Genomic DNA, 25179 nt, shown 5'->3' with positions numbered 1-25179 from the left:
GCGCGGAACCCCAGCGCATGCGTAGAGTAGCACCCGCGCATGCGCAAAACCAACGGCGGGGGTCAAAGGTCTTTTTGCGACCGTTGACGGCGGCGCCAGGCAACTGCAGATCCGCGAGCACGCGATGGCGGCGGAGCGCCTGCTGCCCGCCTCGCCCAACTGGTACCTCAGCCGCTGTAGCGACGCGAGCGCCGGCGCGCGGCTCTTCGGCTTCGCGGCCCGGAACAGCGTCTACCTGCTGCGGGTTGGCGCCCAGCCCACCTTCCACGGTACCAACCCCGCGGCCCCGGCTCCGGCTCCGGGGCAGCACGAGGGAGCATCCTGCCCCGCAACAGGCGCTGGAGGGGCTGGGCTCAGGGATTTAGGCTGCTGCGCCCCCCCCCCCCCCCCCCCACGTGTTAAGTCTCCATCAGAGGCCGCAGGGGCGCGTTTATACCCATTACCATAAAAAACCCAAACCTTTAAATACCATTTTTAAGCCGTCAGCCTTACACACCTGCCTGTTGTACCGTGCCTTAAAGCGTCACGTGAAGGGATGTGTGGATATGCCACTGAGGAGTAAAACAGGCCATGCAGCATCAAGCCTGGCTCAAAAAACCCAGGTGTTTTTGCTACCGCATGTTTGGGCAGCCTTGTGTGCGTGCGTGCGTGTGTGTGTGTGTGTGTGTGCACGTGCGTGCATGTGTGTGTGTGTTTTATTTAGTACGGGCACCCCTTGCTTAGTGCGCTGAATTGGCTCCCAGAAAAAACGGGCGTTTAAAGCGACGGCCAGGCATTTAAAGCAACAACCAAAAGTATTTGACGACCCAAGATGGTGACTGCAAGCGTGATAACGGAACTCGCCGAGTGCAAAGTGAAACTGGGGATCTGTTTCAAACGAGAGCTATAGTGAATCAGCGTTAAGCGGGGGTTGCTTGTACCTCTTGTTGCAGGGCTTCCATACATGAGCAGCGAGGCTGCCCCCATATGTGTGTATAAAGCATCCTCTGAGGCGAGGTAACAATTAAACGTGTGTGAGGCTGTCCTTGTGCGGTAACGAAAACATCTGCTTTTTCTTTTTTTTAAGCAAAGCTTAATGTGCAGCAGCCCATTTTACTTGGCAGCAGCGTATTTGTGCGTTTCTTGAAGTGATGAATTGAGTCTGCTCGAGCATGGTACTTACCACAGTTGTGTATGGGCATCCCTGCACTTCAAAGTGGCTGCTGGGGCGTTTGTTCTAAAGCTCGTTCAGCTATGTTTAGATACAGCGTCTCCATGGCCATTTTGAAGCAAAGGGGATGCTGATGCACAAGATGCTCTGGGAGCTTTATTTAGAGCCCCTCTAATTAAAGTGTGGCCCCCCCCCCCCACACACACACACACACACACATGCGCACACACACCTGGAGCATGTGTATAAATGCCCCAGAGGTTCTAAGTTTAATGCTCGTTGGGAAAAACAGACTAGTGCATGTGTAGATGTGCCCTGGGTGTTGGCCACAGCCCAGGCTGGGGATCTGTAGTCATGCTTCTGCTGGGACTCGACCCAGAGGGTCTTGGCTCACAGATCCTTTCTCTCCACTTGGTGTCAGACCAGTGCTGCATTGGGGGCAGGGAGGAATCCCCACCCCCACTCCAGTTGGATTGGTACGGACTATGCAGGATTTTGCCTTTACCTGAGATCTTTTAACCATGTGTTAACAGCCTTTTATAGGAGCACGACAGTGGCTGCCGCAGTTCCCCTGCTTTCCCTGTAGCAGGTTCAGGTGTGATGTCCATGTTGTGTCAAGGTTGATCATAGTTTTACTAAGAGGTTAGACAGGTCGGGGTGGTTTGGATAGAGCCGATCCTACCTGAATCAGGGGTTGGACCCCTTCCAGCCCCACGGCTCTAGGATTCTGTGCACTGTGATTCACAGGATAACCCTGGAGATGGCAAATGGGAATCCATAGTGTTAAAATCATCCTGCCCTGCTCTGGTCTTCTGGAGTTCCTTGCAACAAAAGAATCACCCCATTGTTTTTCTGTAGTCAAAAAGCAAATGAAAACTAAGAGCTGGCATTTTCTAACAGGGGCTCTGAGTCTAACAAGGGGGACTTGGAGTCTGAGATGTAGAGTGATCTACCCCTGTCATACCCTCCCTAGCATGCACCATCATCTGTTAATTTTGCTAAATACCTTGTCACAAGCACATGAAAAAGAAAAGTTCAAGGGTGTCAAAGATGACATCGCTGACTTTTCTGTTTAATAGCTATTAATGGATCTCTCATGCATGAAATTGTCCTGTCCCTTTTGGACCCTTGCTAAACTGTCTGCCTTTACAATGTCCTGTGGCAGGGAGTTCTACTAATTAACTGTCCACTGCATAAGAAAGCAATTTCTCTTATTAGTTTTTTGCCTGTCTCCTGCTCATTTCAGTGGCTGCCCCCTTATTTTAGTATTCTGGGAGTTGGTGAATAACTGTTTCCTATTCATTTTGTCCACACTTTTGTTTTCTATGGAGTGTAGGGCATGCAGGGATGAGTGTGTGGTTCTCCTGCTTCCAGCCACTTATACCCCAGTTGTTTGTTGGTGGATGTTACAATGCATAATATTGAATCTTTTGTATCAAGTAGTTTGTAGAAAGAGTATTCTTTCAGAAATGGGGAAAGGACAGCAGTTTCTCAGCAAGAATTTGGTCTGTGAATGTTTCTTCTTTTTGTATTTCAAACCTAGGAGAGCTCATCGGTCACACAGAACGGGTTTCTGGATTTACATTTTGTCATTTCCCTGATCAGACCAACCTCTGTGCAAGCAGCTCAGATGATGGAACCGTAAAAATCTGGGATACTCAGACTCTGTCTCTTGTAACTGAGCATACACTCCATCAGGTATAGTAGCCAATAACCAGGTGTATGTGGCTGTAGGAAAACCACTAGAACAAGAGTTTTCCCAAACCTTTTATTAGCCAAACAGGAGGCAGAAATACATGCTGGGACCAAATAAGAAGATCCATGTAGGGGTCTACACCAGTTTCATTAAACTAATTTTAAAATTCATGTCAGTTAAATCAGTGAAGGTTTTCTAGTTGGTTGGTTGGTTGGTTTGTGGAAAAACATTTAGTGTGGAGGACATCCTGGTAAGCAATTGTGTGTGGATTACTTCGCAATTTTAATTTCCTGGCAGATCTTTGACAGCTACAGCTGTCACTTTCCTGATCTTGCTCTGTATCTAAACATTAATGCCTTTAATTATCTTAACCAAAGATAAAACTCCTACCACTTTAGCTGCCTCATTTAGTATTGTTTCACAGTTCATCCCTGCCTAATATGGGGTTAGAGACAAGACTATGTCATGCCCTGGTTAATCACTCTGCATTTTCAGAATACAATCTCAGCCTTGCATTGGTCACCCCTTGTGAAAGATCTGGTTGTATCTGGTGATGAGAAAGGCATCATCATTTGTTATTGGCATAACAGAAATGACAGCCAACAGTTCTTCCCTGAGCCTAGGACTATATTCTGCCTCACGTGTTCCCCTCACCAGGAGAACCTGGTAGCTATTGGGTAAGTGTTAATTATGTTGCTTGCCTTTCTTATGCTGCAAGGTAGATGGTGTGTGTGTGTCTTTTGATTGCAGCATAATTTTAAGGCTATTCTTTCAGAAACGGTGGTGGTGGTTTAGGGATTTGGCTAGTTCTCTTTGAGTGGTGTGGGGGGAAAAAGAAGTACCTAAATGAACAACCTACTTATCAGCGTTCTGTTATGTAATGGAGAAGTCTCCTAAGTAACCCAGAAATGCCGGATCTCACAGACTCACTGGTCTTAGAAAGTTTGTAGCAGTCTGAATCTGGGCTGACTGTCAGTCTACAACTCATGTAAGTGACTGGGTGTTGGGTATAGAGCTGGAGGTAACAAGATAACTGTGTTTGCTGACTCTATGGCTTTGACCTATACAGTTCCACAAACTGATGGTTTGTATGGTTTCCTTTTTGTGCTGCTCCCCATAGCTTCATGAGGCTTTTGCTGCCCACTGCAGTTCCAGCCCTCTTGATGCACAGCACCCGTTTCTGCTTTATGCTGGGTCCGTTGTGATGGTTACTTGGCAATCTACGACAAGATTATGTGGAGGGAAAGCTAACACAGGAAAGGGGAGGGCATGAAATGAATTTCAGAAAAATAAATCATTCTGAACAAAAGATCCCTTGCTTTTTAAGTTCCCCAAGGTCAGTAGTGTTGATCCTTGGGGGATCATTGTCTTGTATGTTGCATTACTCCTGAGGTCAATGGAGGTATGTTAGTTTACACCAGCTGAGGATTTGACCTATGCATGCAAGAGGCAGTATGTCCCAGTGCATGGAGCATTGTGGAACTCCATATACCTGGGATCTTCCCAGCTTGACCTCTGGCTTGATGGGTGACCTTGGTCACTTCTCTCTCCATGTGTAAAATGGGAATAGTGATGCTTACCTTCTTGGCAAAGCACTTTGCTAACAAAAGTCACTATATGCCAGTTCAGTATCATTGTTATGAGACTCTTAAGCATTTTTTCATCACTGTCTAACTGCTTGTTTTTAGTTACAAGGATGGCATGGTGGTTATAATCGACATCAGCAGGAAAAAAGAAATTATTCATCGTCTGAGAGGTCATGATGATGAAATACACTCCCTGGCATGGTGTCCTATGCCCAATGAAGAAGGATTATATAGTTGGCAAGAAGAGCTTCAAGGTACGCACAAACTGTTAGAAGGCTCTGGGCAATTCTTGTAACCAAATCAGTTCCTTGTTTCATTAATAAAAATAAGAGTCTGAGGGAGCCTGGGATTCAGTCTGATTTAAAATAAACTCAGTCTGCTTTACAGAAGAGTCTGTTCTTTGGGCAGCGTAGCTGAACTTCATCATCTTTGCTTTTTATTTGTGCTTTGTATTTCCCAAGTGTTTTACCATTGTTTTAACACCATTAATATTTCTCTTGAAAGAAGGGGAGGTTCCAAATGGGGAGCTAACACAGGAGGCAGCTGTAGCAAAAGGTTGTTACCTGGCTTCAGGAAGCAAAGATCAGACCATCCGGATCTGGAGCTGTGCTAGAGGCAGAGGTGAGCCAAAAACATTTCTCTAAGGCAATAGTGGTAGTATGCATGGATGGTATGCCTTAAGCATGCTTTCTGTCTGGTAGCCCGGTGACTTAGCAATGCAGACGGCATTCTGGGATGGCTGAACAGATGTGGTCAAATGCAAGACATGAAATTATTTCATTCTCTTCAGTGCTGTTGAGACTTCCATCAGAGTAGTACACCCACTTTTGGGCAGTGTAGTTAAGAAAAATGTAGTCAAATTGGCAAGAATCCAAAGGAGAGCAGCAGGAATGGTAAGGAGTTTAGAAAACAAGACTTAGGAGGAAAAGTGGAGAGAATTGGGTTTGTTTAGTTTTAAAAAGGGAAGACAGATGAAGGACATAATAGCAAGTTTTTCCATACTGGAAGACTTATTCAAATAGTGATCAGCTATTTGCTGGAGTAGAGAAGAAATCGGCTTAATTTTACAGCACAGATGATTTAGGTTACATATTAGGAAGAACTTTCTGGGAAGGCAGTGAAGGACTCAAACAGGTTACTTAGGGAGATCATGGAATCTTCTTCATGGGAGGCTTTAAGAACAGGTTAAGAAAATACCTGTCAGATACTCTAGGTATATTTATCTGGCCTCAGCCTAGGCGGATAGACTAATTGATCTCTTTAAGGTTCCTTTGAGTCCTGCATTTATGTGATATAAGAGCTGGAGCACTAGAGATTGTATTTAAGGCTTTGTGTTACAGGGCATATTATCCTCTGTGAGGATTGACGTGCCCAGTGGCCACATTGTAGTGAATCTCTGCTGGTTCTGTAGGGGTGGTTACTCTGAAGTTGCCCTCTGTGAAGAGAAGAGGTGGGGCAGTTGATCCTGCTGTTAAAGAGCGTATTTGGCTGACTGTTCACTGGCCAAGCGACCATCCCACGGAGCTTATGTCCAGTTGCTTTGGGTGAGTAGGTTTACTAGCCTGTGCATGTTCTACAGCTTTGGGGGTTTTAGTTGCTAGCCAGCTGAATAAAAGCCCTTCACCCAGGCAAGTAATGGAACTGGTCAAAGGGCCAGGATTTTGGCATTGTATCCTGGGTAAAACTTTGTAAGACTACAAGTTCTTTGGTTTTGGGATTTATCCAGGAACCTAAACGGATACATCACAGTGTTAAGTAATATTATGCACTGCATACCTGTTTGTCCAATTCTGGGTGGCGGAAAGCCATGCAAGCCCAACTGATTTTGGTTTGCCATGGTTGTGTGTGAATGTGTGTGTGTAATATATTCCTTGTGCAGGGGAACGTAACATGCATGCTTTCCCTTTGCAGAGGTGAACTGCTACTATGGGATTTGGCCCAATCGGGGAAACGCAAGTGGACACTTTTGGGATCTTCCGAAGGGCAAAATCACTCACGGATCGTGTTCAATCTGTGCTCGCTTCGAGTGCAGGGCCGAGAGTTGCTCTTTTCCATTTCAATGGACAGAGATGTAAGAACCAGTTGTCTTAAAACAGAATAGAAATATCTGAGCCCATTTGTTTCAACTGAATCAGCCTGTCTTCTGTGACCATAAATTCTTCTCCTATGATGGGTTTATAGCAGGAGTTTTACAGCAGTGTTGTTTAGAAATTGTGTTGACCTGCGGTAGGTTTTGTACATTTGTGTTGGTTTATGAGCTCAGACTTTTATTACAACAAAGTGAATGAATTTCTCCCTCTGGAATCAAATGATTCATAGTGAGAGCTGTCCATCTCTTCCCTCCCTGTGTACATTTTTTTTTTTTTTATTTGAACAAAACCCAGATTCCCTTAGTAAAACCACACATATGTTACCACTAGCATTAGCTGTAGAGCCCAGTAAAATAGTCGAAAGAGATGTGGTATTTTTTTCACTTGAAGGTGCTAGATACTTTCCATTTGCAGGGACGTTTCCAAGGCTGGGAGAATGAGGTTCATCTTTTAATGAACACACATACCCTCTTGCCTAATCCAAGGACACTTCTCGAATGTGTTTGCCTGCGAGTGGGGATGTCATCCTTGGTCTGGTCTTGAACCTTTCTGTCTTGTCTTGTTCCTGTTTTCGCTATTGTAATTGCATCAGTAATTTGCTCTTTTCTTTTTGTTTCCCCACTTCTCCAGGTGAAGTGTTGGGATGTAGCAACACTAGACTGTTGCTGGACTGTGCCATCTCTTGGTGGGTTTGTCTACAGCCTAGCCTTCTCCCCTGTGGACACTGGCTGCCTGGCCATAGGGGTTGGGGACAGCATGATTCGGGTGTGGAATACTCTGTCCATAAGCAACGCCTATGATGTGAAAACATACTGGCAGGGCATCAAAGCCAAGGTTACAGCTGTGAGTGTACTTCTAGTTCCCTTTTTTCTGTGTTTTGTTTTTTTAAGCCTTGTATTGTTTGCTTCTCTCTTCTGGAGAACATTTTCTCTAGTTACTGGGTACGTAAAATCAGTATATTACCTGTGTTCATATGTACTGGGTTCATTTGTAATAGCATATTTCTTACTGTCTGGTGGCAGAATTCTGGACTGTCACAGCCACAAATACCGATGTTACACATAGGCAAAACTGCCAAAGATTAATTTACGCAACATATTTCTGTTCATTTTTTCCACCTGTTATGATTCTCTGCCTCTGCCCTTAGGTTTTCCTTGGACAGCCTGTACAGAAACAGGCTTGGACAATTGTGGGTATAGTTCAACCACCGCTTATTTAAAATCCCCATTCCCTGTCAGCGATGACAAGACAGCATTATCTATCCATCCCTGATAGCATCTCTTCTCACCGTGTTTCACATTAACTTCCTTTTTTTATTATGTTATTTTAGAAGGTTGGTATAACACACAGCCTTATGACTTCTCTATCCCTGTTTTCTCAGTTCATTTTTATCAGGAAAGAGCCTTAGGTATTTGCGGTAATCCAAGAGATGTATATAAATGGTGGCAGAAGGTTGGTGCACAAGGCACAGTACTAGCTCCCCAGTTAAGGTTTTTCTGTCTGACCAGTATCTGGAAGGAACACACAAGGGCAAGGAAATTACCCATGGACTCATGCAGTTGTGTGACCACTTTTTACTGATTTGTTTGCAGTTATGCTGGCACCTGACTAAGGAAGGCTGTTTAGCCTTTGGAACAGATGATGGAAAAGTTGGTATATATGACACCTACTCCGGCAGGTAAGAAACTAGCTTGCAGGTGAATTAGTGTCTTAATGAACAAATTATAGCTTCAGTAAGCAAACAAGCAGTTTTGAAGTCAAATTAATGTTTCATTTACTGTGATCGTTTATACATTTCTCTATTTCATGCATTCATAGGGATGATCCTGCCTCTGTTAGAGGGTTGGACCAGATGACCTTTAGACGTTTTTCCCAGTCCTACCTCTATATGAGTCTGTTATTAGATAACAGTAGTCAGTAGATGTGTCTACATGTGCACTTTAATGCGCATTAGCCTATTTTTATGCAGATTAAAGTGTCATGAAGTAACCATGTGCTTTCGCTAATGCACATTAAAATAAGCTAATATGCTTTTTTCTAGTACCTCACAATGGAGGTACTAAATTTTAATGTGCATTAGCAAAAGTGCAGTAACGAATGTGTAGACATATACCCAGTGTTGCTTCTGAGGCTTCAAGTAGGGCCCTTGCTGGTGCTGGGTTGTGACAGAGTCTCTTTTCCCTATTGTATTACCCTTGTGATTAGGCAAGTATAGAGAGCAGGATTAAATTAAGTCACCATCCAGTGCAGTTGGCTGGGTTCTGGGTATGAGTCCATCGTGCCCAGTCTCTCTAGTGTGCCTACTGCCTCTCAGTCATTTTGCTCAGATTGTCCAACCATATACTGCCAGTGGGTGTTAACTGGATATGGACAATTCTAGCCGGAAGTAAGACTTTTCAGAGCATGAAGAGCAAAGTGGAAATGTGGCTTATGAGAAAAGCCCTGCGAATACCATAACTATAGCAAACAGTACAGAGGGGGAAGCATTGAAGTGTGCTTCAAAGGTAGATTTCTGCTTGCTGGTTTTTTGTGCTGCTTATATACCTTCACTTGTGGCACCTTTGCATTGAGCTTTCTCTGTCCTTGAGATGTCTGGTGAATGTGCATTTCACAGAAATCTGACTCATTTGCTCCTCTACCCTCCTCTTCCTACCCAGCACCAAGAACAAGCCTCCTCAAATCTCCAGCACCTATCACAAGAAGACTGTGTATACGTTAGCCTGGGGGCCTCCAGTTCCTCCCCTGTCTTTTGGTGAGTCCTGGAACTGCCTTGCTCATCCTCATAGCAAATGAGAAGTCATTTCATTTGCAGAGGATGTGAATGCCATGGAGATGGACTATCAATCCTTCTCGGATGAGGGAGCACCATGTTGCTGGGTAGTTTTTCCCTTTTTAAGTGTTGGTGATGTAGCCAGCCAGGCTTGGGTCGTAAATCACCTGCTGCCAAATCCTATGCACCTTGCATGACTTACTGTATATATTTTTGCTGGAGAAAATAGCTCTATTTTGTTTTTCCTGCTGTATAGGAGGTGATGGTGACAAACCCTCTCTAACATTGTACAGTTGTGCTGGAGAAGGTATTGTGTTGCAGCACAACCCTTGGAAGCTTAATGGAGAAGCAACTGACATAAATAAAGTAATCAAAGACACTAACTCGATCAAAGTGAGTATAATTACATATGGGTGAGTGATGTTGAACTTGCACATTTTTCAGTTCCACTGGGATTCTATAAAACAAAGCGTCTGAAAAACTCCATCTTCTGAGAAGTACTTTAGAAACGTTCAAAGCATCTGGGCACTTTGACTTGAACAAATACATGTCCCTGAAGGAGTTCTCATCTTCCAGTAAGACCAGACAGCTGATCTCTTGCAGTAAAACTGTCACTAATTATCATTTTGTTCTGCAATTTATTTACCCAGGCAAGTTCAGCTGAGAGAGCATATGGCTTTCACAGACATACTTACCTTTCTAAAACTCCTGTTTATATACTCAAAAGATGAAAAGCATTGTAATTGAGATGTGAATTAAAATTTGCAGTGCCCACTTTAAATCAGATAACCAAGTATTAGTTATACCACCCTTCTGATCAGGAAACTGAAGCAAAGAGCCTGACACCACAGAAGTGGGACTAAAATCTGGAGCTGGGAATGCTGGCTCCTATACACAGACCACAACGTAGTCTTACTTTTCTGAATTGAACTTCCTTGTAGGTTTGTGGTGCAATCTGCAGTCAGCATCTGACCACTTACCCAGGTCTCACAAACCAAACCACCAGTGGTCAGTGGCCCACTGTTTAGGGACTGCTGCTCTGGACACTAAGCTCCCCCTTCTCAAACACACCCTGCTTTCTATTTTTTAAATGAAGTGTTGCAGGAAAAAGGTACTCAGCGTTCCTGGGGAAACCCAGTTTCTATCATGCTGGTGCATAGTAGGCTGTGGTAATGAGCTACCCCTAATCCCAGATCTGACCATTTGTTCCTCCTCTAAAAGAGAGAAGTGAGCACATCAGCCCACATCCTCAACTATTATAAATCAGGGTAACTACGTTGATTTTTACATCAGCCAAAGTTCTTTCACAAAGGCTAGATTTTTCCAAGGAGCCTGAGGAGCTAAGTACCCAGATCCCAAAGTGAGATTTTGATCTGATAATTCAACCCATCCCCCATAGTCACTTTTCTCCAGTAATTGACCCACCTTTAAAAAAAAAAAAAAAAAAAAAAATTTTTTTTTTTTTTTTTTTTACTTAGGCTGGCCCTTTACCTATACAAAGTGGTCTGCACATTAGACATTGGTGGTGACTCTCCTTTTCTAGATGTTGTTTAACTGCAAACTCCCAGTCTGATTGCTGAGCTTGCTCTGTTGGATTTATAGAGGAAAGAGTCACAGGTTTGTGGGAGTTACTGATAACAGTTCTGTTTACTTTCTCCAGCACAAAATGCCTGCTCGCACTGAGATCAGCTGGAAACCAGATGGCAAAATCTTGGCTCTTGGTAATGAGGATGGGTAGGTTTAAAACATACCAGTTAATGCTGATTAAATAATCAACAGCTAGAGTAAGCCAAGTGAGGCAGAGGTATCTTGTGCTGCCCTGGTTTATCTCTTGACCTTCAGCCCTATCAAGGTGTTGCCTCATGTTCATGTTAGTAAAACAGTTAGCCCGACCCAGAGCTGAGTATGCTGCAGGAAGTTCTTTCAGCACAGTGCTGCTGCCAGTGCATCTCGGTAAAGCATGCTGCATGCTAACTATCCCAGTACTGAGCCTCTCATGAGCACAGACAGTCCATCATACTGGGCTGTATAGTGATTTTTGACAACTGCCCACAAGTGAAAATGGGTCCTAAAGCCAGGATATGAGCCAAATTCAGGTTCACCTGTATCAGTGGTCCACAGTGTATCAAACCATTCTTGCTTGTGTTCAACCTTCAGACCCTCTGTACAATGACATTTTTGTTTGGGTGGGAAGTACTAAAAGCGAGCAGTTTTCACTGATCCACAGATGTCTGATGCTTTATTTTTAAATTTCAGATCAATTGAAATATTTCAGGCTCCAAACTTGAAATTGCTCTGCACCATCCAGCAGCATCATAAACTGATTAATGCCATTTGCTGGCACCATGACCATGGGACCCAGCCAGAGCTGAGCTACTTGATTGCCTCGGGTTCAATCAATGCTGTCATTTACGTGCAAAACCTGAAGAGCATCATAGGTGACCACAGCTTCTTTTCTGGTTCAGCCTTTTTTCTTTCCTTAGGCTTTTCAAAGTTTCACCCCGTGATGCTAAAGGAGTAGGCTGTTGTCTCTGTCCACCCTTCTAAGAATAATTATTCTGGGTGAGGGGAGTTACTTTTGTGTGTCAGCAGGGCTTGGGAATGTTGGGGGCTCCAAGGGTGGGAAGAAGCACTTTCTATTTCATTGGGGATCATTTCCAAGCCAGCATAAGGTTTGATGTTGGTAGTAAGACTTAAGGGAGGGTCAGACTTCTCTGTGGTAGGACGGGGCACTTGTATGTTTCTGCTCTCTAAAGAGGTTACCTGACATTCCAACCTTGAAATGCAAGCAGAGAAATCTGTGAGCAAATTAACCTAGGAGAAATTTCCCCACATGAAAAGCCTACATATTTCTCAGCGCTGTTAGATGCATGTGAAAAGAAACTAAGAACTACCTCGGTTGCTGCACAGGGAGAATGCCTTGAGTATGGAGTGAGAAAGAAATGAATCTGTGAGATGCTGGAATGGAGTCCAGTGTATGTGAATGGAGCCAGCTGAAAGAAACTCATTTTGTTTGTAGTCCTTTGGGCTCACCTTCTCCCAGAGCGCTCATCAGAGGGAGCTAATAAGACATAGCTATAGGCAGTTTGATTTGAGCCAAGCTTTCAGTGCGCAATGACTCTGGTGTCTGTGTAGTTACTTATCTATATTTGCATGTGCAAATCTGGCCATGGCAGACTTAATGCAGGCATGGTCCCCTACCAGAAAATGTGGCCTAATTTAATATCCATTTTGAGTGAAATGGCATGCATTGTCCACCCAGCCTTACCAAACCCCTCTCTTTTTTCCTCTCAGAGAGCCCTCCAGAAACTCCTCCGACAATAACAGAGCCTTTTCGCACTCTGGCAGGACACACTGCTAAAATCACAAGTCTGTCTTGGAGTCCGCACCATGAAGGGAGGCTGGTATCCGCTTGCTATGATGGCACTGCACAGGTATTGTTCTGTGTTTACTTCTTACTGTGTTCCTTTTGGTTTCAAATTCTCCCTTCTGTAGATTTTTAAATCAAATTAATGGCAAGGTATAGGGGTCTAGGGGTAGGTTTTTTTCCCAGCTGAACTTGGGTGTTGCTGCAAACTCCACAGCAGAAATCTGGTAGCAGGGTGTTCAACTACTGTTCTTCTAGCTTTCTCTTGAGTGTCTGTTTCTAAAGGGAAACCATGTTCTGCTTTAGTTCAGAGAAGAGAATGGTCTTGGGAATTGTAGTAGCTTGTAGGAGGGGAGTTGTAAGGTGACAGGTCTCTTGCTTCTTTAGCCAGGATATGCGTTTAAGTTTGGTGGGAACATGAAATAGCAACGGTTGGAATTACATTGGGATAACGCATCAGGAAGTGAAGTAACTGTGCAGAATTAGGAAGCTTCCAGAGTTCTGGGAAAAGTAGAAAGGCAGAGCTGGTTGAAAATGGAAATTTCCATTCCATGCTGCTTGCCCTTGGAAGTTTTCTAGCCTGTGAATTCTTTGAATGTAAAACTCTAGTGCAGGGGCAGGCAATTATTTTGGGCAGACGGCCGCTGACTGAGTTTTGGCAAGCCATCGAGGGCTACATGGCAGACAGCTCAAGGCAGATAAATATTGATTTTATAAATGTTTTAGGGGCCCTGCGGGCCAGATAGAATGGCCTGGCAGGCCGCATCTGGCCCCTGGGCCGCATTTTGCCCACCTCTGGTCTAGTGCCTAGTGAAGAGCAGCTTGCGCAGCATTACACCTTTAGCTCTGTGATTTCTCTAAAGGGCTGTTTGTTTTCAGGTGTGGGATGTGCTGAAGGAAGAGCCTCTGTCCAATTACCGAGGGCATCGGGGCCGGCTGCTGTGTGTTCAGTGGTCGCCAGTGGATCCAGATTCAGTGTATACAGGGGGAGACGACTTTTGTGTACACAAATGGCTCACCTCAAAGCAAGAGCACAGCCACCCCCCAAAAGGTCAGTGTGTGTTATGGAGGATTCATTGCTGAAGAGGTGGCTGGGAGCACTAATCAAACGCTGTGTGATAATACTTGTTTTAGGTTCAAATCTGCCTGCTAGAGCTCAAGCAAATACTCTGCATGCAGGATTGGACAGGGCTGCAGTGAAGACTTCCAGTGATCTAGACTAGGTAGTTTAAACCAAAATGTGAACTCTACTCTCCAGAGGTAGGAAGCTAGTAGGCTAACCTCCAACCACATTGTTCTCTCTGAAATCCATGTTACAATCTTCCCAGGAAAAAAAGGCATAGAGCTGGAGAAGAAAAGGAGTTTTCAACCCAAACTCAAAGCCAAGAAGAAGAAAAAGCTGGTGGGAAAGAGTCCAGCAAAGCAGGATGTGAATGAGGCAGTAAATGGCAACGAAAGTGTAAAGGAGGGCGCGTTGGATGAGAATGAAATGTCAGACCATGAGGCTGAAAAGGAAGCCCAGGAGCAGGAGGTCTCAGACAGAGTCTCACCAACAGGTAGTCACCAACCTTGAGCTTATCTGCAGAAGCTCTAGTTTGAACAGCTCAGTTACCAAGTTCCTGGGCATGAAACACATCCCTAGTTTTAATCAGCTGCTGCAGGGTTCTTTGGGTAGCCCAATCCCAATACCCTCTCGCTTATTGCCTTTCCTTGAAAGAGTGATGATGCACTCTGAGTATGGGGAGCTGTTTCATATTTCCTTTGGCCTCTTTTGGAATATGGATCTGAGTGACAGTAGCAGGAGGGACACCCTGGGCCAGTTTCTCAGCTGCACTTGAATGCAGTTGCAGAAGACAAAATGATTATAACCTGGCTGATGCTGTGGTTGGTCATGATCTGGTTTGGACCTAGCACAACTTAGAACAGCTTTTTAGGATTCCCCCACACATCCTGATAGTTCAGCCTGCAAGGAGTTAAAGGAGCCCACAGAAGCACTGATTGCTACTAGATCTCCAAGTCAAGACTTTTATGCATCCTGCTCTGGGTTCCCTCATGACTTTATTTCCTCTTTTCATTTAATTCCAGTTTCCAAAGAAGTTCCATTGCATCCATCTGCTCTCTCTGTCCCTGACCTGATGAAACCTTTCATGAACCATAGAGCCACCCCTGTGATGAAGGAGCAACCTAAAGAGAAACCAGGTCAGTCCATTTCATGCGCAAGTGCGACAACACACCCATGGTAGGTGAAGGGGACCAGCCAGAGTTGTCATGTTGCCCTGCCAGTGAAATGGTTGTCTAGCATGTGCTTAATGATTCATATGCCTTAAAGTTGCTATCTTCAGTTTAAGCAAGACAGCCAGAAAAATGTTTGGTCTGTACATTGTGAGTGCTGTCCAAAAGGCAGTGTTGTCTAGTGCTGCAAGCATCTCTTTCAGGCTATCATGGCCAGTGTGCGCTATGTAACAGCCACTAAAATGCAAGTGACTTTTCAGCTCCTGATACCTCTCTGAAGAAAAGAAAGCCTCGCTCCCTTCTGCCTGTCAGCACCTCTCTGGATCATAGATCAAAGGATGAATTGCACCAGGACTGCTTGATGCTGGCTACGTGTCTGAACGCCAAAGGTACCAGAAACACGCTTTGGCTGCAGCCTTCTCCTACTGCCCAACAAGGGCACCCCACTCTGAATATTTCAGTTCAGACTTTCAGGAACGGCTGCTGGACCCTTGTTGTGAAACACCTGAACATGGATCTGGGGGTGGGACTTGAGGCATTCGTTAATGAAAGTTGTGGTCTGTGTCTAAGATTGGTAGATAAAATCTGGTTTATACTTTCCACAACCCCTCCCCTCATCGCCACACTGCCAGCTGTTTAAAGCAAAGGAACTGAAACACCTTGCCAGTACTAAACCCGTTCTGACTGGGAGCCTATGTCCAAGGCAGGGAAGCAGCTGCCTTTGTGTTTGCATTTCAGGTCTTATGTGTAACAGAGCACAATGAATCTGCAAATCCAAGCATGCATCTGGTTCATACCAATGGATGAGTGCTAAGTCAGAACTGTGGTTTGAGAATCTGGGCAGGAAAGGAGACTGCTGTATTCCCATGGTAGTCTTCCTTAGACACGGTGGGGGGTACAGAGAAAAGTGCTCAGTACATTTTGCTTTTGCATAATTGTTCTTATCATAGCATCTTGCTCTAGCGTGGTGATCAGACAGAGAAGTGATACTGTGAGGGTCTATTTAGATCTAGTGTATGGAGCTGGGAGCAGAGGCTGTCAGCTCTTAGGTAAAGTAAACTGTAACTGTACAATGGATTTGCAGGCTTCTTTCATTTCTCTCCTCCATGCTGCTGTCAAACCAGCCTTTTCTCTCTCTTCTGTTTAGGAAAGCTGGGGAAAGACTTGATTCCTGACTCAGATCATGTCCATCTGGGGCTGTTTGCAGACAGAGCTGCTCTGTATAAGATGCTGGAGGTGGAAGGTAGGTGGAGCAGTGCCTCAGTCCTGATGACGTATCTGCTTTTTTATCCTCCATCCAAGAAAAACAAATGGGGAGAGATGTAGGAGTCTAGTTTGTGAGCTTAATGCATATTAAAGTGAGCTGTTGAGAGGGCTGGCTGGAGCCAGGGGTGGTGCATGAAAGGAGATGTCCAGCTTGAGTCTTTTGAGCTGATAGTGCTCTCAGTCACTGGCCTGCAGCACACTGCCTTATTCCTGCTTGAGTTTGCTCTTGGCTGGGCATTTTACCTTGGGGTACATGGTTACTGCAGTTGCGCTGGCACCTAACCAGGAGGCTCGTTTGTTACAAACAGGAAGAAACCACTTGGAGAATGGGCACCCGGAGTTGTTTCAGCAGCTCATGTTGTGGAAAGGAGACCTGAAGGGCACCCTCCAGTCAGCTGCAGAGCGTGGGGAGCTAACAGACCAGCTGGTGGCCGTCTCACCCATGGGTATGTTGGTTCTGCTTACAGGGATAAACAAGTGGGATGAGTTGCCAGATAGCCTGGCAAGAGCTGAGCATGTCCTGCCTGTAACAATGCTATAACAGTACTTAGATACAAAACAAACATGCTTAGACAGTGACAGAGAAGCAAATGTAAGCACCTGCATAAACAGATGGGGTGGGCTGGGAGAGAAGAAAGATGAGCAAATTCCTTTTTGACTCGTATGAGCTGTCATCTGTTTCCAAGCACAAAAACAAATATTCCTCTAACATGTTACAGCCCTTTTGGTCATTTGCTGTTTGCTTAAATACATTTGGGAGTGCTGCCCAGGCCCTTGGTTCATAGAATCATACGAAATGAGGATTGAAAGGGACCTCAAGAGGTCACATCTAATCCAACCTCCTGCGCAAACCAAGACCATCCCCAATTACATCATCCCAGCCAGGGCTTCCTTTTGTATCAAAATATTGCCCTAGCCCATTGCTTAATAAAGAAGCAGAAAAGGGCTGTGTGTGGAAGAAGTTGATGTGTTCAGGTGTTAGCCTCAGAGAATCTCTCCTGGTTGCAAGTCCTTATCCTTTAGCTATGCTACATTTTGTATTCTAGCTGGATATCAGGCCTGGGTGTGGACGGTAGAAGCCTATGCAAAACAACTGTGCTTCCAAGAACAGTACATCAAGGCTGCCTCGCATCTTCTTTCTATCCACAAGGTGTACGAGGCTGTGGAGCTGCTGAAAGTGAACCATTCATACAGGTCACTTGCATTCCTTACATTTCTGACGTTTTAGTGCAGATAAGTGGGAGCAACCAAAATAGTCTGATGTCTCGCTTGGTTCTGGTTATCTGGCATAGTCCTGCAGTGTGCAAACTATAGACACTGCCAGAGTTTACAGAGAACCAGTCCACTTGGGTCCAGTTGCACTTCTGTCTGCATCTATTTACCTACTTCCCTTCAAGAATACATGCATTTTCTCCAGCCCCTTCCAGTTACAGTAATTTCTTTCTGTGGTATACATTCAGCCTTCCTTTATGCTTAATCACGGCTTTTCCCTTGGTTCACGTGGGCCTTTCACCTGAAGCATTTGCAGATTGAAAGGTCCAGGGACTGGAGCACAACCTGAAACTGATTGGCTGGCTGTTCCTTTTAAATGCCTGGATTTTGTCCCCTTTTCAGGTTGTGTCCTGTCTGCAGTTAAAGATATGACTGCAGCTCAGGTAGACATACCTGACTTAGCTAGTTCAGGTACTGTAGTAGCAGCAGCCTGGGGTTCAACGCAGGCTGCAAGGCCTTCTTGGGACCCTAGACAAATACTTGGATGAGCCAGGACAGGCTGAGCTATGTGTTGCCACAGTTACTGCACTGTCGTTACTAGCTAGTTGGAAGCTAATTTAGACATACCTATGCAAGCTGCAGTTACACCTTTGGCTGCAGTGTGGACCTACCTGCTGACTGCTCAGCAGTGAACAGGACCATTTCCATACTTGTTAGCTACTGTACACATGACAAACACTAGTAGATAAGAAGTTTCCCACTGCCTTGCATAGCTGGCCAGGTACAGTTGTGCTTTTTTGGCTTGCTTGGGAACATCGGGTATTTGCAGCTGCTGGAGATGAGATTCTAGATTTAATCAAAGCTGTTGCCTCTGACCAACCAAGGCACGTTTTCTTCTGAAACCCTGTCTGTTTTCTTTTGAAACCCAGGGGAGACTTCTGCAGGAACTGTGGGCCTGCTTGTAGGTGACCCAGTAACATTTTATTTTGGTTCCTCTTACATACTTCAGGGAAGCAGTTGTAATTGCCAAGGCCAGGCTGCGTCCAGAAGATCCAGTCCTGAAGGATCTCTACACCACGTGGGCAGCAAACTTGGAGGAAGATGGCCATTATTCCATGGCAGCCAAATGGTAAGTGTTGGCAGGAAAGGGTCACTACGATCTTCATGAGGGAAACAAAGAGCACGCTGTCTTTTCTGAAGACTGTTCAGAATAATGGCTAAGAATTGGAGCAAACTGGAGGGTTTTTAGAAGGTTTAGCCCAGGGTAACCGCCGCCCTCCCTGCCCCCATCTGTCTGAATTTCCTTGTAGTCTTTATTCCCATGATATCTGAGCCCCTCACAGTCTAGATCCTCGCAACACTGAACAGATGCAGAGACTGATTTCCTCTTGTGTCTCAGTGAGAATAGAACCCAAGTTTGCTGAGCTTCTGACTAGCATCCAAATCACCAAGCTGTTTTTCTTCCATTTCTGGACTTTTCCAACTGGATATCCTAAAACTGAAGCACCTCAAATCACTACTCACTTCAGGAAAATGTTGGCCAGGTTCCAGGATGGGTGGGTGTGAACCTTCCAGCTTTGTCAGTTGGTGCTGATTTCAGCTGAGTGCTCACTGAAGAGTGAATGCCAAGAAAGGATGCAACTGGCACCCCCAGAGAGGCATGCTAGGGGTGTGCAAAGCTAATGTTCTTCCTCCAGAAGCTGCTGATTTCACTTCTTCTCTGAGTGATGTGTGGGGTCCATGCCATGAACCATTTCCCACCAGAATCCCAGGGCTCTACAGGAGGTTATGGGTTTGCAGGCTCGTTTTGCAGCACTGCTTCAGATTAGCTGCCATCTGTTCATCATAGATATTTTGAAAGGGATTGGTAACAGCAGCTCTCTGAATGAAGTAGTGGGAAATGTATTTCATTCTGTCTGTGGTGTTGGGCAGAGGCTGTTTATACTACAGTGTAAAATAGGAGCCCTCAGGTCTAATGTGACACTAACTCACTTTCCTTTTCTCTAGTTACCTGGGGGCTGCATCTCCCTATGATGCAGTGAAAGTGCTGGCAAAAAAAGGGGATGTGGCATCCCTAAAAGCTGCTGCGGAGCTCGCTCTGAGAGCTGGGGAGAAGGATCTGTCAACCACATTATCTCTCAGATGTGCCCAGGAGTTGGTGTCTGCCAGAAACTGGGTTGGAGCACAGGAGGTCCTTCAGCGGCAGGGAAGCCTACTGGTGAGTCTGCCTCCCCCTTCTCTAGCAACACACCCCTCATGAACCTCATAACTACATGAACTGCCTGTATTATAACCACCAACAGATATTGCTGTGAGCCGCCTGGAAACTCTGTCTGAGGTGCTCATGGATTGAAATGCTTAGATAGAGGTTTATTTCTACAGTGTTGTGAGCAAGGATGGAACTTGGCCAACATGAGATGCAGTTTGGAACCTGTGCTTATTAGATGGCATATGATGAAGTCTTAACAGAATGGGCTGGGAAGGAGAGCGAAGCCAGCATGCAGGGGTGGAAAAGTGGAGCATTTTTGCCTTTCCTTAAGGAGGATTTATCACTGTTAAACTGGCTGCTAAACTTTGGGTTTTAGAGTGATGCTGTGATTGCGGGGAGTTGAGATGTGGCTGTACCTGAGCAAGGATCATCAGGCGAAGGACTATGTGGTTGCAGATCTACCCAAAAGCATACACTCTAGTCCTGCCAGGCATGCTGGGTTTGAGCTGGGAGCAAGCGGGTGGAATTCTGTTCCACAGGAGGTCAGGCTTCTTCTGGCTTTATGTTCTGTGGATCCATGACTCAGCATGCAGCAGCTGTACATGGAGCAGTCTGCAACAAGTGACACCTGAGCCTTTGAGGGAAGGGTTTCAATTTTATCTGCTTGTATCACTAAAGGCTCATCTTTCTGCTCTAGACACAGCTCAATGTTCTGTTTCTGTTTGCAGGGACAGAGGCTAGTTTTTTGCCTTCATGAACTGCTTTGCAAGTGCCTCTGCAAAAGAAATCTAGCTGAGCATAAGAGTTCCTCCCCACCCTGTTACCACAGCTGGGATGTGAGGGACAAGGACTCCTTTCTTGAAATGGTGACTGAGGTGTGGCAGAGCGAGTTCGGAGTGAGTACTGTGGATCAGGCCAAGACCATGTGGAAGCAGCTGCATGGTATTTTGTATCCTCCTGCTACCACCAACACCCATCCCAAGCAGGTAATTTATCCTGGTTCTGTGCGCTAGTTGGCCCTTGCTGAAGGTGTGAATGGGGCTGGATTTGCATAGTTGCCTTGGGTAACAGCCATAGCCATTCACAGGTGCCCTGCACTCTGAATGAAAAATGAGTTTTGGTGAGAGTATTAGCAGGTGATTAGCAGTTGGCAGCTATGCAGTGTGGCCCAGCCATCCCTGCTTGGGACAAAAACTGGCATAATAGCTTATGTTAATGTTGCTGAGATGTTTTTGCCACAGCCTTCTAGCAGACTGGGCTCACACTGACCATTGTGCAAGCCTGTAAGAAGCCTATAATCATGCTCCACAGTCTGAAGAGCCTTCATCCCCTCAGCTGAAATCAGCTGTGTAGCTTGTAGCAATGGTTAAGTGGTGTATTTTGGGGAACGCTTCTGGGGTTGGCACTGCAGATTGCCATGAGGCACAAAGGGCTCCCAGGTTAAGCTGCTGACAGTGATTTGTGGTGCCTCTTGTAGCTGCTCTTCCACATCGCCCACGATCTGACCCTAGCAGCACTGAGCTACCAGACTGCTTCATGGGAGGAGGCAGTGACTGCTCTTCTCAGTGCTGTGACCCGCAGCTGTGATGCTGGCAACTTCACTCTTCTGCAAGAAATCTGCAGCCTCCTCCTTCCCAAAGGTAAACCTCCTTTGTTTGCTCTGTGCTAGCAGTCATGAGTGCATGGTTCCTCAACTCTTTTTTCTAGCATGGCTTCTGGTTGCCTCTCAGCCTCACCTCCTGGCTGCACCCTACTGCTATAATTGGATTTCTCCAAGGGCTCACTAAATGCCATTTGGGGCCATGACCTTTTGCATGGGAACTGCTGGATAACCCCTAATCCCCTTAGCTGGGTTCTGGGAGGTTTTAGTAGGGTTCAAGGAGATGTTCCCATGGACAGTGAGAACATTCAGTCTCACTAGGTGGGATAGAACGCTGTACTGGCTTCACTGCCCGCCTGGGGCTCAGAAGAAACCCCTGCTCAAACCAGGTTGTGCTTTGCTGGGTGTCTTGCACAGGTATTAGTTACTTGTGATGGACCTTGGGCTGGATAGCCCTCAGTGTGATCTGCTGTGGTAGTTCCTGTTGCGTGTGGGGGTCAGTTTCAGAAGGCTGGAGGTTGCTGGTGATGTGTTCTTCCCTGCTCCCCTGTACTACACAGACAAGTGCTGTTGAACTCTGGGATCCTGCCCTCACGCACAACTTTGCACAATATTACTGTGTTGGGCAGTGGCACGTGTGGTTTCAGGAAATCCTTTTATAACCCATCTTTCCTCCTCCCCTCCCCTGCCAGGCTGTGATGACCTGAGGGACAAACTGGACAGCACAAGCTCTCGGAGCATGGCAGCTCACAAGAGTCTAGAAGGGTTCCTGGCTTACGGACAGCTGTATGATCTGTGGTGGAACCTGCCCACAGACTCCCCTGTCTCCAAACAGATGGTGCCAGAGTCTGTGTCTTGCCCTAGTAAGCAGGCAGCTCCTGAACAGAATGCTGTCTCGGGCATCTTTGCGGAAGGAATGGCACCTGAGCTGGAAGAACATCCCCCCAGCATACCTGCTTCTTGCCCTGGACCCTGTGCAGCTGACTCAGGGGATCAAATAGAGAGGCAGCTGAAAGTGAACAGATGTAAAGTGCTCCTTTCTGAAGATATTGCTGCTTTGCAGAACACCCAGAAAGACATTGCCAAGATCCAGGAGACTCTGGCAGACATGATCCGCCAACATCAAAGAAACAGCTTGCAGGAGAGCAAGCTGCAGCCCAGCCCTGAGAGTGAGTTGGACAAGCCCATCCCCCCAGGCAGCCAGAGCCCAGGGTAAGTTTCCACCATACTGGAGTGGATTTAGGACAGCTGCTGCTTTCTTACTTGACAGATGGAGAACAAAGCTGCTTTTTAAAACAGCGGTGCCCTGGTGTCCAGCTTGGCTTCCCCAGGCCTGCAAACCCCATTGTAAAAACTTCAACCAGTCAACCAACCAGTTATCAGCCCTGAATTCTGACTCCATCACGCTCATTTCCTGTAGAAGAATAAATAGCCTTAGGGTTATAGCTAATGCTCTGATTGTGCCTCCTTCATATAGTGCATTTGGAGGGGAGGGGAAGAGGCAGGCTGGACAGAGGAGTTTCTGTTTCTCTGTTGATAGTAGGGTTCTATTCATCTTTGCGAGGTAAGAGTCATGGGGGTGACATTCTGGCTCTGGTTCTTATACCTACTCTGCTCTGGTTGGGAGCGTATGCATGGGCTTGGGCAAAGCCACTGTTCATGACCTTTCCATGAATGTTCTCTTGACAGTAAAGCAGCAGCAAAGGAACCGGTTTCCCTTCCTGAGCTGTCAAAGCAGCTGGCAATGGCCAAGCAGCAACTGGCAGAATTTCCAGACAGTCTAAAGGTAAGGTTAAAATGGTTTCAGAAGGAGGTGGCTTTGCAGCTAAGAGTTGCAGGACTGGTAGGCACTGCCTGGGTTATTGCACCCTGTTCTTGCTATAACAGGCATCCACGTCCTATAAAATCCCTCTGCTGCTGTCATTTCTGTGCCAGTGCTGCAAGTTAAGGGCTGCTTGATTTCTCTGCGCAGGGAATCAGCAACCTGAATGGGGGCTTGCTCAACTGTTCCTTGCTTTGCTGCTTGGAGACACAAGGACAGAAGCACGGCTTTGTGTGTCAATAGACACCTGCTTATGTCACTTTAGAGACCATTAATATTGCATGGTGGCTGGATAAAACTATTCACAGCCACCCCAAAACCACGTAGCAGCTCACCCTGTTAATAACGCAGATTAGCGAGAGTCTGGTTGGTTAAGGGTAGCTTGGTTTTGGTAGAGCTGTTTGCATTATGCTCTAGAAAGTGCATATGGGGAAGCACTACCAGTGGCTTCCCTTGCCAGGAGAGGGGCTGGGACTGTAGAGGTGAAATTGGATCATGAGCAGTAATGCACCCCAAAAGAAACCAACACGCCAAAGCCATTTGTCTTGCCCATTTTGTGCCCCTTGGAGTCCTTCCATAGAAGATGGCAGTTGTGAGGCAGGGTACGTGCTTAGGAAAGAGAGAAGTTGGCTGGACATAAATCCAGTGCACGCTGGAAAAGGGAATGAGTAACATAACATCCAGACTTGGCTTGCTCATGGTTTATGCCAGTCTAGGCCTTATTTCTAGAGGGGGCTCTGGTCTCCACACTAGCATTTCCAGTTCCCAGCACAAACACAACATGATACTTTTTTTTTTTGGCAGGCCTTCCCATTCCCAGATGTGTTGGAGTGCAGCCTGGTGTTCCTTCACATCCACTCCCAGAGCCACAGCGATGTGAGTCCGGAACTGCGGCAACAGGCCTTGGACCTGCTGTGGAAGTTCACTCAAGATGGGGCATATGAAAAGATCTGTAGAAAGTTCTTAACATGATGTTACTTTCACACCCAGCCCCCTCCACGCCCCCCACTGCCAGTAGCCTCACCAAGCCAGGGCGGTTCTTCTCTGACCTGAGGAATGATCTCTACTGCCACCACTGCTTTTTGAAGAACCATTGTTCTGGAAGGAGCACGGATCATCAAAAGTCAAGCTTACAAAGACTTTCACTACCAGCCAGTCAGCTACTCGTGGCCTCATGCGCCTCCATGAGCGATACTGTACCCATAACATTAGGAGACATTGGCTTCTGCCTTTAATGTATACAAGATCTTGTTTATATTTAGTTTTTTAATTTCTGGAGAGAGGAAAATTATGCAAGGGAAGCCCTTGGATTTACATACTAAAAACATGGTAAATGGTTTAAACGGCTACAGCTACCTTTTGGCAATATAGGAGCGTTAGCTGTCATTTAAATAAAAGGCGCAGTATGTTTTTTTTTATTTTAAAGGACTTAATGCTCAAGCCAGTGTTAGTCCGGGGAGTCTGGGAAACTGATTAATGTTTTTTTGGATGTGCAGGAAATTTGTGTTCCTTTAAATAAAAGCCTTATCCTTCCAGTCTTGCATTTAAATTGAAAGGAGGGTGGAGATAAAAGTATTTGTTCTCTAATAAGTATGAGGCTAGTGTTTTTGAATGTTTTTTAAAGCTATTCTAGGTACTTAAAATATACATGTGATAGCTGACGTTCATGCCTTGGTTACTTCTAAGTAGGGCGAAGAATTGCTTACGCTCATTGCTCTGTACAGAGCACAACAAACACCTTGTTTTTTATGACAGAGTTTTCACATCCGTCTGATGTGGAAAGGTTGACACTTCCTATCTGCTGCAGAGGAAGCTACTTTTGCTACAGCAGTGGAACTTGGACTATCAGTGTTTCAGGTAGGATGTAAAATGACGGTCTTAATAGTGTGCAGTTGGAGACACTAGCAGTCTTCACAGAACGTTAGAAAAATGAACCCACTAAGGACCGTTTCCGTTCTTCATTAAGCAACAGTACAGGTGACAGCCTGGTTTCTGGAAGGGGTCCTGTTGTTTGGTTTTCCTCATTTGAATTGTCAGCTCCCCCTAGAAGGTGCAAAATGTTGTCATGCCCGTAAACTCAGCAGCAGTCTTGAGTTTACCCAGGTAAAGAGGATAGGAAGCAAGAGTGGGGCGTGCTGGTCATGGTCAAGTAACCCTTGTAAACTGAGCAGAAACCTAG

The 25179-nt window shown here is 45.8% G+C and overlaps 1 protein-coding gene across 2 annotated transcripts; it reads left to right on the top strand.

Moving 5' to 3' along the window:
• The first annotated feature begins 96 nt into the window (after nucleotides 1-96).
• Nucleotides 97-24565, top strand: GEMIN5 (gem nuclear organelle associated protein 5). 2 transcript variants are annotated; one of them, XM_019535270.1, is made up of 28 exons: nucleotides 97-269; nucleotides 2694-2848; nucleotides 3342-3523; nucleotides 4535-4686; nucleotides 4940-5053; nucleotides 5844-5976; nucleotides 6344-6503; nucleotides 7153-7365; nucleotides 8115-8200; nucleotides 9180-9274; nucleotides 9549-9685; nucleotides 10953-11026; nucleotides 11549-11730; nucleotides 12587-12726; nucleotides 13539-13710; nucleotides 13988-14215; nucleotides 14745-14858; nucleotides 15152-15280; nucleotides 16039-16134; nucleotides 16466-16603; nucleotides 17204-17351; nucleotides 18379-18498; nucleotides 19377-19587; nucleotides 20307-20564; nucleotides 21056-21218; nucleotides 21871-22390; nucleotides 22868-22964; nucleotides 23805-24565. In XM_019535270.1, exons 1-28 carry the CDS (start codon nucleotides 125-127, stop codon nucleotides 23970-23972), a joined length of 4530 nt encoding a protein of 1509 aa, XP_019390815.1. In that variant the 5' UTR covers nucleotides 97-124; the 3' UTR covers nucleotides 23973-24565. The 2 variants fall into 2 exon arrangements, with proteins under 2 accessions (XP_019390815.1, XP_019390814.1); XM_019535269.1 differs by having other exon boundaries at nucleotides 4937-5053.
• The last annotated feature ends 614 nt before the right edge of the window (nucleotides 24566-25179 follow it).

The sequence above is a fragment of the Crocodylus porosus genome, unplaced genomic scaffold, assembly GCF_001723895.1.
Source record: "Crocodylus porosus isolate Cpor-Errol unplaced genomic scaffold, CroPor_comp1, whole genome shotgun sequence".
In the NCBI taxonomy this organism is placed as follows: domain Eukaryota; kingdom Metazoa; phylum Chordata; order Crocodylia; family Crocodylidae; genus Crocodylus; species Crocodylus porosus.
This window is presented reverse-complemented; position numbering and strand designations above follow the sequence as displayed.